The following is a 16,572-nucleotide window of genomic DNA, read 5'->3' on the forward strand; positions in this document are numbered from 1 at the left end:
TGCGTTTCTCAACACAATAGCAGAGATTCTCGTCTTAAATACCCTGTCCAACCAAAGACAAGGAGGATGTTGGGGGCGGGGGTGTTAGTTACAGGAGATTATCACTAAAGCACTGTAAACAAGAGTAAGGCTTATTATGCAGTTTTAAGGCCTCACCTTCTACATTGATAAGTCTCTAGAAATGAGGTCATCCCCTCTCTTCCCAATACAGAGAGGGAGATACCTTTACAAATGGAGACTTCCCTTGTAAATGATTGTCTGGTAACCTCTTGCAGGGCCATCTAGAGCATGTGGCCAGAGAGACAGAACTTCCGATAAGATGGGCTTGTTGGTGCCTTTTCTATTGTAACCTCTATCCTACATTATCTTTATAGCAGTCATGATAATAACTCCTTCCTGAAACAGATCTTTTGTTTTAAATTCTTTAGGCAGTTTGGGAGGGGCAACTCAAATATTCTTCCTGAGTTCTCTGAGTCCTTATTGTCTTCAGCTCGAAATAATCTGCATACCAGAGTGGTGCTTCCTGGGGTAGCTTGCCCTGGAGCACTATCAAAGGCATAAAGTTGTATGATAAGACATTTACCCTCCATGTTCTTTTTTGCAGCAGATATTTAAAGCCAGGTCACTTTAGGTGACTGGCTCCATAAATCTGTTGTGTGCACCTCAGATTGGAGGGTGCAGCCAGCACCCTAATGACAACACCCCTCTGGCGACACATCTGTGCTGATTTAAAGGAAATCCAGGGAGCAAGAGTAAATGTTTCCAGTGTTCACCTTCCCAGCAAAGAGGATTTTTATCAACTCAGGTGTTAAGTTTGGGATCCACAGACCTATCAAAGAGCAAATTAAGAACACATCCATTTCAGGGCCAGCCCCGTGGCTTGGCGGTTAAGTGCTCACGCTCCGCTGCTGGTGGCCTGGGTTCGGATCCCGGGCGCGCACCGACGCACCACTTCTCTGGCCATGCTGAGGCCGTGTCCCACGTACAGCAACTAGAGGGATGTGCATCTATGACATGCAACTATCTACTGGGGCTTTGGGGTAAAAAATAAATAATAATAAAAAAAAAAGAACACATCCGTTTCATAAAGGAACCATCCTTTATGCAGCCATCGCTAATGACTCGGCTGCTAAAATCTCATTATGGGTTCAGGCTGGTTATCTCTGTTTAAGGGTAGAGGGAAACACCCTATTATAAATTCTCTCAGGCCTCCCAGCACCTCATTAAGCAACTTAAAAAACAAAAAAAGGAAAGGTGATATGGGAGAAGGAGTAGTTCTGAAAATTAAAATGGAACAGAATGATGTTTTGAAGCCAAAGAGGGGGAAAAGGCAAGGGTTTTGCTTGTGAGGCCTCTGCTACAATAAAGAGGACCTTAACGCAGACAGACCGTACCCTACAAAATGCAGCCCATAATTCAAGCTGTCAGCTTAATCACGCTGTTTCCAGGTATGGAGAAGGAGCCCTTGTTTCCTGGGTCCAGAGAGAGAGCCTTGTTTGCTGACCCCTAGCTGCAGCCTGCCGCTGCAGACCGCCCCGCTCTGCTGGCCTTTGTGTTGCTGTCCCCTCCTTCCCTCATTTTTGGCATTGTGTTCCCTTCAAGTGGCCCCCTGGAAGGGACCACCCAGGGGGCTGCACAATGGGGACCAAGGGAGCCACCAAAACATAGGTTTTGTAAGACAGCCCGTTAAAAGAAAAATACTCTTTAACTATGTATGTGTTTGTCCTTTCTACAACTGTTTTGTGTGGCAAACAAAACCCCGTATACAGACTTCTCTGTAGCCGCACATACAGCTGTTCCAGCCATTGGGTGTCAGGCTTGAGATAGTTCCTCCCAGTTTATTTTCCCAGGGCACTAATTCTTGATGTGGTTTATATTTACATGTTTGGATTTATGGTCAGGAAACTTGATATCAGAGTAAACAAATTGCACTGGCTTTATGAAACTATTTTATCAATAGTCTTCAGAATTGGTGGCATTACTCTTGGGTGAAACTTGTCTGTAATGCTACTTAACAAAAGCTAGCAGCCGGAATTCAGTTCTCAATAGCCATTTACACCTCTGTAAAAGGATTAGCTCTCGCCAATTGTTACACTGTTTAAATCTTAATTTGCATCTTTATGGAGGTAGGGCTTCTACAGACGTCTCTGGTTCTCTGATGTATTTGTGTACCTGTGGGTGGGTGGTCACTGGAGGTTTTCTCTTATTGGTGAAGGTGCTAAATTGCTTCAGGATGACCAGTAAGCTACACAAATTGAATTAGCATATCAGGGTTTGACTGACAACAGCCCGCTTTGGTTCGTTAGTTATATTTTGTAGCAGTTGTGGTCTTTGAGTGTTGGGTGCATGAATGCATTCTGTTACTTCTGTTTAGACTTAACAATTCTCATGGGTCTTAGGAGGATTTTAAATGTTGTTGATTGTAATCAACAAATTTCCTTGGGAATTAAATGTGAAAAACAGAACCAGAACATGATCAAGTGATGGTTTTATTTATTTATTTTTTTAATAGAGATAAAATATGCAACTAAGACTTTATTTATTTATTTATTTATTTATTTATTTATTTATTTATTTATTGGTGAGGAAGATTGTTCCTGAGCTAACATCTGTGCCAGTCTTCCTCTATGTTGTATGTGGGATGCCACCACAGCATGGCTTGATGAGCGGTGTGTAGGTCCGTACCCGGGATCAGAACCTGAGAACCCTGGGCTGCCGAAGCAGAGCGCTCCAACTTAACTACTATGCCACCGGGCCAGCCCCAAAGTGATGGTTTTAAAAGTAATCTTTTCTATCCAGGCCATGTGTTCTTAGTTTAAAGATCAAAACCTTCTTATGTTTTGGAAGGAGGGTAGGGTCAAACCCATGAGAAGGAAGAAGTTGAGTGTGCAGGCCAGTGTTCTGCAGGCACTGGAATGGGAAGCAAAGGCCGGTCATGTTGCCCTTTGCCCACCGTTCTGTATATGGGCTGTTCCTAAACCCCACACTCAGAACTACAGACCACCTCTGCAGATGATGCCTTTTTGTCGTTGCTCATTTAGCAATACAATTTCCTTCCCCAAAACGTTGTTCTGGATGTGACCAACTGTGGTGCTTTATTATTCTTCAGTCTCATTAAAAATACAGTAAATGTATTTTATAAAACTTTTTAAAAGTAACATTATATTATGTAAATTATGAAGTAAACTCATTACTAGTTATGGGCAGTGATTACCACACCATTTTGAGACTGTTGTTCCCTAGAGAAAATAAAACCTGAAAGTCATGCCTTTAGTGCTGCAACTGAAACATGTCCACTCTGATAGAACACCCACGGGAATGTGTGGAAGTTACCTGGTGGGGTTAAGGAAAAGTTTATTTTCTACAGCCCTCATACAGGGTCATTTTTGCCAAAAAGTAATTCTCAGTTTGCAGTACTGAAAGGAAAAGCATGGCACTTTTTCTCTCTTCCTTGCTTCCAAAAAAAATTGTACCTTCCTTTGAGTGTTCCCATTAGCCTGGAGTGGAGTTGTTTTCTTTTAAATTATCTCTTAAATTCTGTGTGACTGAAAGATGAAAATGAAGCTAGAAAGCAATTACTTTAAATTTGGCCAAAAATATTTATTTATTATCTGCCTGCACTGTTGGGTAAAATAAAATATACCTCTTTAAAGTGCCTTTTGTGCTTCTAGAGATTACTTGTCATCCATCACGTTTGTCCACTTGCTGGAGTTCACAGAGACAAACTGATGGTAAGGCCCAGTGTGTTAGTGCCAGGTCCGTCTATATGTTCCCCAGGAAGGACTGGGCATGGGCTGGTCAGACTGATGCCCCTCCAGTTGGAATTATTTTGATGGGAATGCAAATAGAAGACATGAAAGAAATTGAGGTCTTGAATTCTAGGATAGTGTTTTTTATAACACATAGTCTTTAATCTTTAGCTCCATAGTGTTTGAATTCTTTAATAGAGATTTTTTCAGCAAAGGACTGATGAATATTTTGTAAGCTAAAGTCAGGTATCACGTGGAGAAATAACTACTAGAAACCCTAAGCACAGACCAACTTGTCTTTTAGCCAGAGAAGGTTCTGAGTTAATCGAGAGTAGACCATAAGCTCTGTGCAGACAGTACTTGTGGCCGTCTTATTGATCGCTCGTTGCCAAGCCATGGACGCCGTGGAAGCCCTGGACTGGTCTAACAGCAACCATATAAAAACATACTGTAAAAATAGGTGTCATGGATTTCTCTAATCTAGGTTTAAATCTTGGCCTGTCATTCAACTCGTGGTGTTAAGTATGTCTTCAGTATTGTGCTGAGTGCGACATGAAGCTTCAAGTAAGATAAAAATTCAGAAGTCCAATTGTTGTTCTCAACAAGCTTTTGGTCTTGTTGAGAAGACTAGACAGACATGACATAACTAGAGAACAGTACAATGTAGGATGTTGTCTGTATTGTGCTAAAGGAATTCAGGGATAAGAAAGATCCCTGTGAATGAGGTAGTCAGAGAAGCTCCTAGACAAGTATGAGAAGAGCTAGTCTAAGTAAGCCTGATATTTGGATTGATCAGATTGGAAAAGAACAAAGGTTATCTGGCATCTGTCCTGACTGGACAATCAGGTATTATTTAGCACTGGCATACCGTGGTGGGGTGGGGGGTGGGCATACAGGCAACAAAGGGTGCATTGTCTGTAGAGCATTTATAAACAGTAATAAAACCACTAAAACTGTTTTCTCTTATCACCATTCCTAAGAATGGCGGAGATAAAATACTCCTCCCTGGAGGGAGGCTGCTCCCACCCGAACACCCTGCCTATACCCCACTGTGGTACCCCAGCATTGGTGAGCATCTGCTAACTTCCGCCATTGTACCAGCATTTCAGAGGAGGTGCAGAAACATCAAGCCCTGGTCCTTGCTCAGGGTCTACCACCTGGGGTGGGAGGTGAGACTAGAGGCAGTCTAAGCTGGAGACCCCAAGCCTGCAGACCAGCTCTGTTTGTCCAGCATAGTATTTAACCTCCTTTTGAATTAGCTGCCAGATTTTTAAATTTGAGAGATGTCACGTAAAAATAAAACTAGCAATTGTGAATTTCCAGCTTCTCTTGAAAACTAGGAAGATCGACGTCACTGAGACACATTCCGCTGCGGGAGCTGAGAGTGACTGGCCCTTTGAGTGAGGCACACACCCCAGTTTTTCGCGAGCCCACCCCACCAGCTGTGGGCGTTGACTTCCCCCCAGCTGAGCCGTGAATGACTGTTCTCCCTCTCTGCCACCCCCACCACTGCTCTCCCACTTACACACTCTTCCCCTGCCATCTAGAGCACAAGTTCAGTCTCCTGGCTGTGGTCTGGGTCTCGTGTCTGTCCCCTCACCAACTGCATCTGTGCACGGCTGCCAGGCTAACCCTCTCAAAAACACTGCTTTCAAGAAACCAGCCATAGCTCAGAAATCCGCAAGATTTATTACTATTTTCTCACCCGAGTTTCATATTGAATTTTATTTCCCATTACTATCTTATCACCACAAACAGCAACCCCCACCTGGCCAGACTTGTGTCCTTGCTGGTCCCGACACCCCTCCTACCCTGGCATTTCCTCACATCTTTGCCTGTGCCACCCCTTAGCTTAAAGGGTCATCTCCCCTTCTGTCTAAATCTTGCCCAGCTGAAGTTCCTCCTCCATAGTCAAGCCCTTGTGATGCCAAGGAGCTCTCTGTCTCTCTACTGCCTCACAACTCCTGATTGCCTTCCCAGTGATTATGTGCTCTCCTTTACTGCTCTGAAATTGGCTTACCTCCGATGGGCCTGTCTTCCTTTTCTTAAGGGCAGGTGTTATTTTGTGAATTGAGTGGTGACGAGATAAAGCCTTCCAGGAAGAATTAGGACCCAGATTTTGCCAAAGGAAAAAGAAGTATTATAGGTACTATAAGTCATATAGGCCAGGAGTCTGGAAGGTTTTTTGTTTGTTTGTTTTTTAATTTATTTTTTAAATTATTTTATTGAGGTCATATTGGCATATAACATTGTATAAATTTCAGGTATACAATATCATATATCAGTTTCTGTATAGATTGCTTTGTGTTCACCACCAATAGTCTAGTTTTTATCTGTGACCATACATATGTGCCCCTTTACTCCTTTCACTTTCCGCCTACTCCCTTCCTCTCTGGTAACCACTAATCTGTTCTCCTTATCCACGTGTTTATCTTCCACATATGAGTGAAATCATACGGTGTTTATCTTTCTCTGTCTGGCTTATTTTGCCTGGTGTAATACCCTCAAGGTCCATCTATTTTGTCACAAATGGCATGATTTTGTCTTTTTTATGGCTGAGTAGTATTCCACTGTATCTATATACCATGTCTTCTTTATCCATTCATCCGTTGATGGGCACTTGGGTTGCTTCCATGTCTTGGCTGTTGTGAATATTGCTGTGATGAACGTAGGGATGCATAAATCTCTTTGAATTGTTGCTTTCATGTTTTTGGATGAACACTCAGTAGTGGGATATCTGGATCATATGGTATTTCTATTTTTAATTTTATAAGAAATCTCCATACTGTTTTCCATAGTGGCTGCACCAGTTTGCATTTGCACCAGTTATGTATGAGGGTTCCCTTTTCTCCACATCCTCTCCAATATTTGTTATTTCTTGTCTTGTTAATTACAGCCATTCTGATGGATGTAAGGTGAAATCGCATTGTAGTTTTGATTTGCATTTCCCTGATAATTAGTGATGTTGAACATCTTGTCATATGCCTGTTGGCCATTCATGAACAAAATGAAAAAACAACCCACCAACTAGGAGAAAATATTTGCAAATCATATATCCAACAGAGGGTTAATTTCCGAAATATATAAAGAACTCATACAACTCAACAACAAAAAACAAAACAACCCCATCAAAAAATGGAAGGTTTTTGGCAGCAGAGCTCAGAGGTGAAGGATCCAACACAGGATGTAGCCCAGAGGGACTAAGAATCTTAGGCTTAGAGTTTAGACAAGAGCTTGAGACACGGCAAGGAACTGGAGCGCCCATAGGGTGGCCTAGGGTCCAGAATAGGGCTTGAATGAGAGGTGGGGGGGTGGGGGGGGTGGACATGACACGACATTTATATTTCCTGCCCAGGATAAAAGCCTGCTTCAGAGTCAGGGTGCCTGAGCCTACACTTGTCACTCGCCCTCTAATAGACAAACAGAGCACATCTCTTTCATCCTTTTGATATTAGGCACATGGCCATCAAATGGATCCAGTAACTTAACCCACTGTTGTACTAACTACAAGTTAGTAAGACGTTGCTAATTAACACATTGCTTTACAAGTTGCTTCATTTTCTTTTTGGAGTACATGTTGAATATTCCCAACTACGTATGTCATCAGCTTCTTTAAAGTAGAAATACTGTTTTGTCTTTGATATCTTCTCCTATAGCTTTTTAGAATCATGCTTTCCCCCAAATGGACATGTTTTTAAAGGAAGTTTCTAACCAGTCTCTTTGGAAGCTACTATGATACCGTGACAGACCTAACCTAAAACAGTGGCCAAATTGTTAGACTAGACCAGTCCCCCAGTAGACTGGAAATAGATAATGAAGGCTAAATCCCTCTTTCCCTCCCTTCCTCTTCTTACTAAAAATAAAGAAAATTGTATTGCAGTGGGATCTGAATGGAGAAATAATAGTCATTTTTCTGCGTTCAGAAATAGAGGACGTAACCAATATCCAGCCAGCAGTTTTCGATTTCTTAGCAGTGACGATTTAAGTAAATTTCACATGAGTTGTGGAGATCTAACTTTGTTATGATTGACAATAGAAAATTAGCCTTTTCTGCCGTTAAGATTATCTAGCATTCCTATCAGTCAGGTGGAATGTGGAATGAGATGGCACAGCTGTCGATTTGAAGGTCATTAAAGTCTTCAAAGGGTTAAAAGTTACTTCCACTGATGGATTTAAAACTGCCACATACACACAAACAAGGTTTTCAAAATGCCCCATTTTACATCTTTGTCGAGAGATAGTCTAGTTGCTGCATTTTTGTGTCTAGATTATATTACAGATATATTTCAATAAACCACGAAGAACCTCCGTAGATTCTAGAAGCTGGGCCATCTGTGCTTAAATAAACATCTCATGCAGCACCTGTTTTATTTTATAGGCTCTATAATCACAGTGACATTCTGAAAGAAGACCTTGAAGCCTGTGGAACAGCTGTCCTTCACCAGCCTCCGAGACTCTTACCTGGAGGTGGCAGCCATGAAAAGCAAGTCAGGTATTATTGGGATGAAATTGCTGCTGTGGAAGGATGGCCATTCTTGTTCCCAGATGCTTCCAAATGAAAACAAAACACTAGTCCACACGGTCACCACTGGGATAGACACTTGTAGTTGTCAGTTTAACTGTTTTATGGACTTGACCATTTACTTCTTTGTAAATGTATTTGTTTCTAATTGTTAATTGGATATATCCACTCAATCCCTACTCATAACAATGTTTTAAGGGCTTACTTGGGGGGAGGGAGCACAGGTAGCCTTCATCTGGTATATTAGCATACCTTCGTGAACAACCCAGGATATAATCTAGTCTAGCCACCACCCTAGAGGGATGTCATTGGCAAGTCCAAACCCCAGATGGATTCCTCAATTTCCAAGGTCATGCTGGTGATACAGGCCCCCAATCTAGAAGATACAGGCCCCCAATCTGCAAGTATGGTCTCTGGACCAGCAGCATCAACAAGACCTGGGAACACGTTTTCCCCGCCCAGGCCTCACTGAATCAGGAATCTGGGGGTAAGACCCAGCCACCTGGGTTTTAATGAGCCCTTAAGGGAACTACCCTCCCTCAGGTTTGAGAGCCACCACTTCAAGGATATCCCTTAAAGGCCATAAAGCTAGGATGAGAGAGAGAGGGGGTTAATTATTTGCAGGGTAGTTGGCCATGTGAACCATGATTCTTGTACATCCTTCCTGAGTCAATCAGAAATCTGTTCTGTACCCTCTACCCACCTTTTAGGTAGTGTGGGTTTCTTTTCATGGCCCCAGAAGCTTTGTGGCATCTGAGCGACTTATTGAGGTCATAGAATTACATATGTGTAATTTGTGTAATGGTTTGTCCAGTGTTGGCACCTGGTCGGTGCCTAATTCATGTTGCATAATTGTTGCCAGTGACCTAACTCTGATTTTTATTTTGGGGACTGACTATATTTCCTTTTATTAAAATATATCCCCACTATTTACTAGCAGAGAACAAATTATTTCTCGAGCATGGTCAGCAGATGAGTGTCTGTGAAAGCCCACCTGAAAGGACCTTGTTTCGCTGAGAGTGAGAGGGGCTTTGGGTCTGGTTATCTTATATCTAACATCATTTTCTCTACCTTCAGTGTGCCACATAGGCTGTTTTATGTTAATGATTTTCTTCAGAGTAGAATTCAGCATAAATCCCACGAAAGCGTGAGAAGTCAAGATGATGGTTTCTAAAAGGACCTTGGCACAAGAAGACTTGGCCAATCATATGTTCCATTTAACAGAGCACAAGATGAGGTTCACAAGTCCTGAAAGTGTATACATTACCTTCTGCATCTGTACTAGTGATCTCCAAACTGTGGAAAATGCTGGAAATGATCTTCCTGGTCAGTAACTTTTCAACCTGAAGCAGTAAAGGGCAATGCAAGAAAATCCTTTTTCCTGTTTTTTGTTCTTTGTTTTTTTTGTGAGGAAGATCAGCCCTGAGCTAACATTCATGCCAATCCTCCTCTTTTTGCTGAGGAAGACCAGCTCTGAGCTAACATCTATTGCCAATCCTCCTCCGTTTTTTCCCCAAAGCCCCAGTAGATAGTTGTATTTCATAGTTGCACATCCTTCTAGTTGCTGTATGTGGTACGCAGCCTCAGCATGGCCGTTCAAGCGGTACGTCAGTGGGCGCCGGGATCCGAACCTGGGCCGCCAGTAGCGGAGCGCGCGCACTTAACTGCTAACCCACGGGGCCGGCTCCCCCTCTTTCCTGTTGTTTTATCATGCAAGATAAAAAACAGCAGTCTTAAATACTCCTTTACAAGGCGGTGGAAGAAGCTGTCTGGGGCGGAGTCTTTCTGCACTCTGTAGGTCATTTGGTGATTATGTGTTGTGAGGCTCTGTAACCAGGCCCCTGTTTCTTTCTCACTGCTTTTTGTATCTGTTGATATACTATTTTGCATAAACCACAGTTGTGGTATGTGGCATAGAAAGCATATATGCATTTATAATTCTCTGTGCAAACTGACTTGTTAGACTAAATGATTCATTGTGTGACTCTCTCAGCCTACGCTGCCAAACTGTGATTGTGGGTGATGAGATAAAATATCTACATCTACTAGACTAGAGATTTGTATAGTTTCTCAACATGCATAATAGAGCATTGATTTCCATTATGAAAGGTTGCATTTTGCATGACTGTTGGTCTACAGTTATGTATAAATCAGCTTTCCCTAAGAAATGATCCTTCTTTATGACCAACACAAATTTTAAAATTAATATCTGGAGGCTGCAAGACTGCTTCTTTACCACAATCATTTTTTTAAGCCAGATAAAGAAGTCAGGAATGATTACTAATGTCAGTGTTATGTTCTGTTACGATTAGGATTGCCCTTTTATGCCCCATTGTGTGTTGTGACTGGGGGTGCTGTTTAATGCACACTGATTGTCACTGGTTCACTGTCTAGCCTTGGAAAAAGTGCCAAGTGTTTATATGACCTTTGAGAGATAAGCAGTCAGGTCTTTAAATACAGATTCTTTTTAAAGAGTTTTATTTATTTATTTATTTTTGCTGAAGAAGATTAGCCCTGAGCTAACATCTGTTGCCAGTCTTCCTCTTTTTTTGCTTGAGGAAGTTTAGCCCTGAGCTAACATCTGTGCTAATCCTCCTCTATCTTGTATGTGGGTCACTGCCACAGCATGGCTGATGAGTGAGTGGTGTGGATTCACACCTGGGATCCGAACCCGTGAAGCAGGGCTGCCAAAGTGGAGCACGCCAAACTCAACCACTAGGTCACCAGGCCAGCCCCTCTAACAAGTTTTAATCATGGCATCGGGCTCCTTGCTGCTCTTCTTGCTCTAGCCACCCTCTGTGCCCCTCAGCGCCCAGGAATTATTGTTGGACACTCCCCTAAGTGATATATTCCCATCTGCTTTGAGATCTCCCCTGGACCAAAGCAGTCAACTGGTCAACTTGATAAACTATTTCAGAAACACAGATTTGGAGAGAATGATCTACTTTTGTTCCTTAATTGTTAATGACACTGATGTCATTAGAATTCTAAGCCAGGCAGAGTAGGAAGGCTCTAATGGGTTATGAACTCCTTAAAGCCTGTTGAAGAGAACTGTGTTTGGTGTGGCGGCAGCCCTGCTTGTGCCCCTGACCCAACCATGGCTGTCGAGGTCTATCTCTTTACTATAATCTCATCTGCAAAATGGGGTACCTGCCCCACAGCGTACTCTAAAAGATAGTGAGAAGACTTCTGAATTCCTGCTCACAAAGTGAAGCATCTTAAAAGGAAAAAGAACAAAACCGTTCCTATCATCATTATTGATTTTTGTTATATCAGGGATTAAGTGTTCAAAGACCTTCATATGAAAGGTTTACGTTATTAGGTGGAAGACCAAGTTGTTATTTTAGACAATCGTGAATTATTAAAATATAATTCATGTCATTTGGGGTAATTGATAAAAAATTTGTTCATTATTGCCTTCTGGAAAACATATTTTAACATAAAAATGATTACTTAAGTAATTTTATCTTATATGAAATCCATATTGAGAGTACTCATTATTTTATTTTTTTTCCAGGTGCAACTAATTAATTGTCTCTTGTTAGTGGCTACTTTCAGATACAGTTGCCCAATTGTGCTCTCAAACTCATGCTGAAAAATTGAGTCAGCTTTATATTATTTGGATTATAGTATGTAAAAACCTCTTTATTTTATTCTGCCTATTATGTTCAGAATAAAATTCAGGGTACTTACTATTTTGTCTGCATTTAAAACTTTGGTCAAGTTACCAATCTGTTGTAAATCAGTTGTAATTAGGAAATGTTGGTACATTTACTTAAATTGCAGTTTTCTGATTGGAAGCCATTCCAAGTGTATGAAGTTAATTATAGACTGTTTAAAGTCTATTCTTTTATTATCTTTTTAATTAAAGGAGTATATAATTTAGCTGACATTGAACTTTGTTTTTTCTCTGTGGCATTGATGTTATAAATTTTCCAATGTAAAGTAGACGAAAGAGAAAAAAAAAACTCCTTTAAATCCTTTGTACCTTGGGCCGGCCCAGTGGCACAAGCGGTTAAGTGCTCGCGCTCCTCTGTGGCAGCCCGGGGTTCGCTGGCCCAGATCCCAGGTGCACACCAGCGCACCGCTTGTCAGGCCATGCTGTGGCGGTGTCCCATATAAAGTAGAGGAAGATGGGCACAGATGTTAGCTGAGGGCCAGTCTTCCTCAGCAAAAAAGAGGAGGATTGGCATTGGATGTTAGCTCAGGGCTGGTCTTCCTCACACACACACACAAAATCCTTTGTACCACTTTGCAAATTTTCTGATTTGGTGTGTTTATGTAGAAACATGGGCAAGACTCCATGCAAGGAGAGCCATGGCTGTTGTACTCCTCACCCAATTTGTCCTGAAATCAATCTGCATGAAAGCCTGGTTTTGTGCTGTAAGTGTTGGCTTAACTGTTCAGAAGTCACAGAGTCTAGATGCTGTACCTCCTTCCATAGCTCATTTGCTATTTGACCCCATGCAAGTCAATTAATGGGTTTTGTCCTTTTGTGAGGTATGTATAATAATTATAGGAAACCTTAGCTAGTTCTTTCATACCAGAGCCCAAAGGATGGTTACAATTGGTGGGGACATTAGTAGCCTCTTGCCTTGGCTTTGCCTCTGCAGAAGTCACGTGTATCAGTCACCAGCGAGACGGTCTCTCATAATTCAGTCCATCCCAACTACTTGAATTAACTTAATTCACCCTACTTCCATCCCAACTACTTGAATTAACTTAATTCACCCTACTTAAACTTGTTTCTAAGTTTAACTCAACCTAAGTAAACATCTTTTCAGACCAGAAGCACAATTGATTTACTCATTATGAGAAATGAAACGGCTGAATGGACTAGAATTTGCTGGTAGCCTGTGATTGCATTTTCCCGGTAGGGAAATCTCTTGTGAAACCAAATGTAGAAAAAAGTTGCTTCATTTACATAGAAACAGAACAAAGGAATTGGGTGCATTATGACATTGGTGAGGTCTAGACAGAACCAAGAAAGGCAAGTTGCTGAAGGGGCTTTCTACCAAACCAGCCAGAAACCTTAGAATCATTCTGGGAAGTTTTTAAATAAGTTCAAGGATTCCGATGACCCATCCCACTTTATTCAACTCTTGGGAAAAACTAGAGTTAGGTCAGGCAAAGATTATAACAATTAAGATTTATTAAAGAAGGTTCTGAATTGTACCTAGACTTACTTTTTTTCCAAATATTTTCTTATGAAAATTTCCAAACATACAGAAAAGTAAAAGGAACTGTGTAATGAGCATCCATATACCCACCACCCAGATTCTACCATTGACATTTGATTGCACTCCCATATGTCTGTCTCTTCATATTTCCATCCATCCATCAGTCACAATCTCTTATTTTTATGCATTTCCAAGTAAGTTGCAGACATTAGTACACTGTTTTTTAACTTTTTACTTTGAAATTTTTAAAACATTCACAAAAGCCACTATAATAACATAATGAAGTCCCATGTACCCCTCACCCAGATCCACCAGTTGTCAACATTTTGCTAGTCTTGTTTTATCTTTCCCTCATCCACACTTTTTTCTTTGAGTAGTTTAAAAGAGACAACATATTTTACTTATAAATACTCACAAATACTTATATCTCTAACATATAAGGATATAATACATTACCATTTAACAAGATACTTTACTTTATCTGATACCTATTTCTTGTGAGTTTGTCTTGATTATCTCAAAAAAGTCATTTTACATTTGCTTTGTTTGTATCAGGATCGAAATGCTGTCACCTGTAAACTGCTGGTTCAATCCAGATACATGATTATACTCCAGCCCAGTTATTTTGGCAAGACAACGTCATAGGTGGTGCTTGTACTTCTTTTTTTTTTTTTTTTGTGAGGAAGATCAGCCCTGAGCTAACATCCGATGCCAATCCTCCTTTTTTTTTTTTTTTTTTGCTGAGGAAGATTGGCATTGAGCTAACATCCATGCCCATCTTCCTCTACTTTATACGGGATGCTGCCACAGCATGGCTTGACAAGCGGTGCGTTGGTGCACGCCTGGGATCCGAACCTGCGAACCCCAGGCCACCGAAGCAGAGTGCACGCACTTAACTGCTGCGCCACCGGGCTGCCCCAGTGCTTGTACTTCTTATTACACCCCCCTCAGGCCGCATGTGATGTCTGGTTGTCATGTTGTTAGGAAGACTGCTCTGTGGGTTTGAACATTGATAGACTGATGCTTCAGTATAAAGTTTACTGTTATGCAGTTTCCACAAAATTATGATCATTTCCTAGATGCATTCATTAATTTGGACTTACAAAATGGTGACTTTTCTAATTTGTTAATTTCTTCTGCATTTATTAGTTGGAAGAACTTTTCCCAGCAACTACTTGTTAATTGTGAAATGCATTTTTTGACCACAAAGGCAGGATAAATGCTTGATTCTATCCCTTTACTTACCAATTTTCAGAATATCAAGTTGTTTCCCTAGCAGCCTCCAAAGGTTTGTTTATTTGTTTATATTTTCAATTTTGGTGAAACACACATGACATAAAATTTACCATCTTAACCATTTTTGAGTGTACAGCTCAGTAGTGTTAAGTACATTCACATTGTTCTGCAGCAGATCTCTAGAACTTTTTCATCTTACAAAACTGAAACTCTGTATCCATTAAATAGCTCTCCATTTCTCCCTCTCCCAGCACCTAGCAATCACCATTCTGCTTTCTGTTTCTATGAATTTGACTACTCTAGGTGTCTTATGTAAGTGGAATCATAAAGTATTTGTCTTTTTGTGACTAGCTTATTTTACTTAGCATAGTGTCCTTAAGATTCATCCATGTTGTAGAATGTGATGGGATTTCCTTCCTTTTTGAGGCTGAATCCAAAGATTTTTTATTATTTTTAAAACTTTTTATTATTTATTTTTTAAATGAACTTGTACATTTTTATATATTTGCTGTGTTTAAATCCATTGCACTCATTGTTCTTTTTGGTGCTCAAATTGTCCCATCTTTGGCCAGCAGGAACCCTTTCAAGATGGCCTCTGAGGCCTTTTGACATGACTCAGTAGTCTTTGATAGCTTCCATGCTTTCTGGTATGACAAGGTTTTCCAGGCTCATCTTGTACATTTCCTGCCCCAGAACTAGAACAGGGCATTTCCCTAAGGGAACCTGGTTCCTTTTAGTATCTAAATACCGTAGTCTAGGCAGCAATATAGGCTTCCTTTTAACTCTTTCCTAATAATATCTTAATTTTTAAAAAATTTCATAGTAAGTATATAACAGGAATCAACTGTTGTTGAGATGGAAATGTGATCTGTTTCTCTTAACTACACTTAAGAGGAGGCTGACTATCTGTGCAGTGATTTGAAACCATGGCCGCGCATTAGAATCGCTCTGTGAGCCTTAAAAAATCCAAATGGCTGGACCACGCCTCAGGCCAATTTTACTAGACTCTGTAGGGGTGGCATTAGGCACCTGGATTTTGCAAACCTCCCCAAGTAGTTCCAGTATGCAGCCAAAGTTGAGAATGCTCATCTAGCAATGAAATCATAACCAAAATAAAATTAAAAAAGAAATACCAAGACTCTGGAAATTCCCTTAGTCCAGAATATATTAGGTTCTAGACTTTTCTGGATGAACTGTCTTTTACCAACTTGATTAAGGGGCCTTTGAAAATATGGGAATCTCATAAGTAACCCAATACTACAAATTTCTAACGTGTCTCCTATTTCTGTGTTACAGATCTGAACAAGCGTCAGCCTCAGGCTTGTTGAGGGCACAGTTGGGTCAGCACATGGCCACCTTGAAAGAACGTGATAATTCTATCACAGAAGAGGTAGCTAAGAAGTCTGAAGTTTTCCTAGTCACAAACGTGGACCAGAGGACAGGGGTTAGTAGTTTTTATTTTTTTTAATAAGTTTCAAGATGTACAAATTATTCATTTAAGGAAATAGTCATGTTCTTAGCAATGGTTAACATATTTGAAAAAAGATTAAATAATAGTGAGGTTTTATGGTTGGTTTTAACTTTCTGCTCTCAGGCCTTTTGCATAGTGTTTTATGTAGGAATCTCAACTCCTTACATAACGTTGATTCAGGTTTTGGAGCTAACCTAATTAAGCATATCTACCACAGCATTTTCCAAGGAACTTAGAAGCCTCTTGTGGCGTCCTGGTTTTCTTTCTCCACTCCATCCAGACCCGGGAAACAGAGCCGTCTTCCGTGGCTGACGTGTGGGCTGGGGGCGAGAAGGTCCGAGGGAGTGGAGCCTTGCTGTGCCGGGTCCAGCCTAGGCTAAGGAGTTGGTGTTAATTGAGTAGATTCTGAAAAGC

The 16,572-nt window shown here is 41.0% G+C and overlaps 1 protein-coding gene across 1 annotated transcript in view; it reads left to right on the plus strand.

Moving 5' to 3' along the window:
* LOC131402908 (centrosomal protein kizuna-like) overlaps positions 1 to 16,572 on the plus strand; it is a 65,185-nt gene that overhangs the window by 22,145 nt on the left and 26,468 nt on the right. The window contains exons 2-3 of the mRNA XM_058537381.1: positions 8,128 to 8,241; positions 15,984 to 16,131. Coding sequence (XP_058393364.1) covers positions 16,036 to 16,131 — 96 coding nt within the window. The 5' untranslated portion in view covers positions 8,128 to 8,241; positions 15,984 to 16,035. The remainder of the gene's footprint in view (positions 1 to 8,127; positions 8,242 to 15,983; positions 16,132 to 16,572) is intronic.

The sequence above is a fragment of the Diceros bicornis genome, unplaced genomic scaffold (genome assembly GCF_020826845.1).
Source record: "Diceros bicornis minor isolate mBicDic1 unplaced genomic scaffold, mDicBic1.mat.cur scaffold_339_ctg1, whole genome shotgun sequence".
NCBI lineage: Eukaryota > Metazoa > Chordata > Mammalia > Perissodactyla > Rhinocerotidae > Diceros > Diceros bicornis.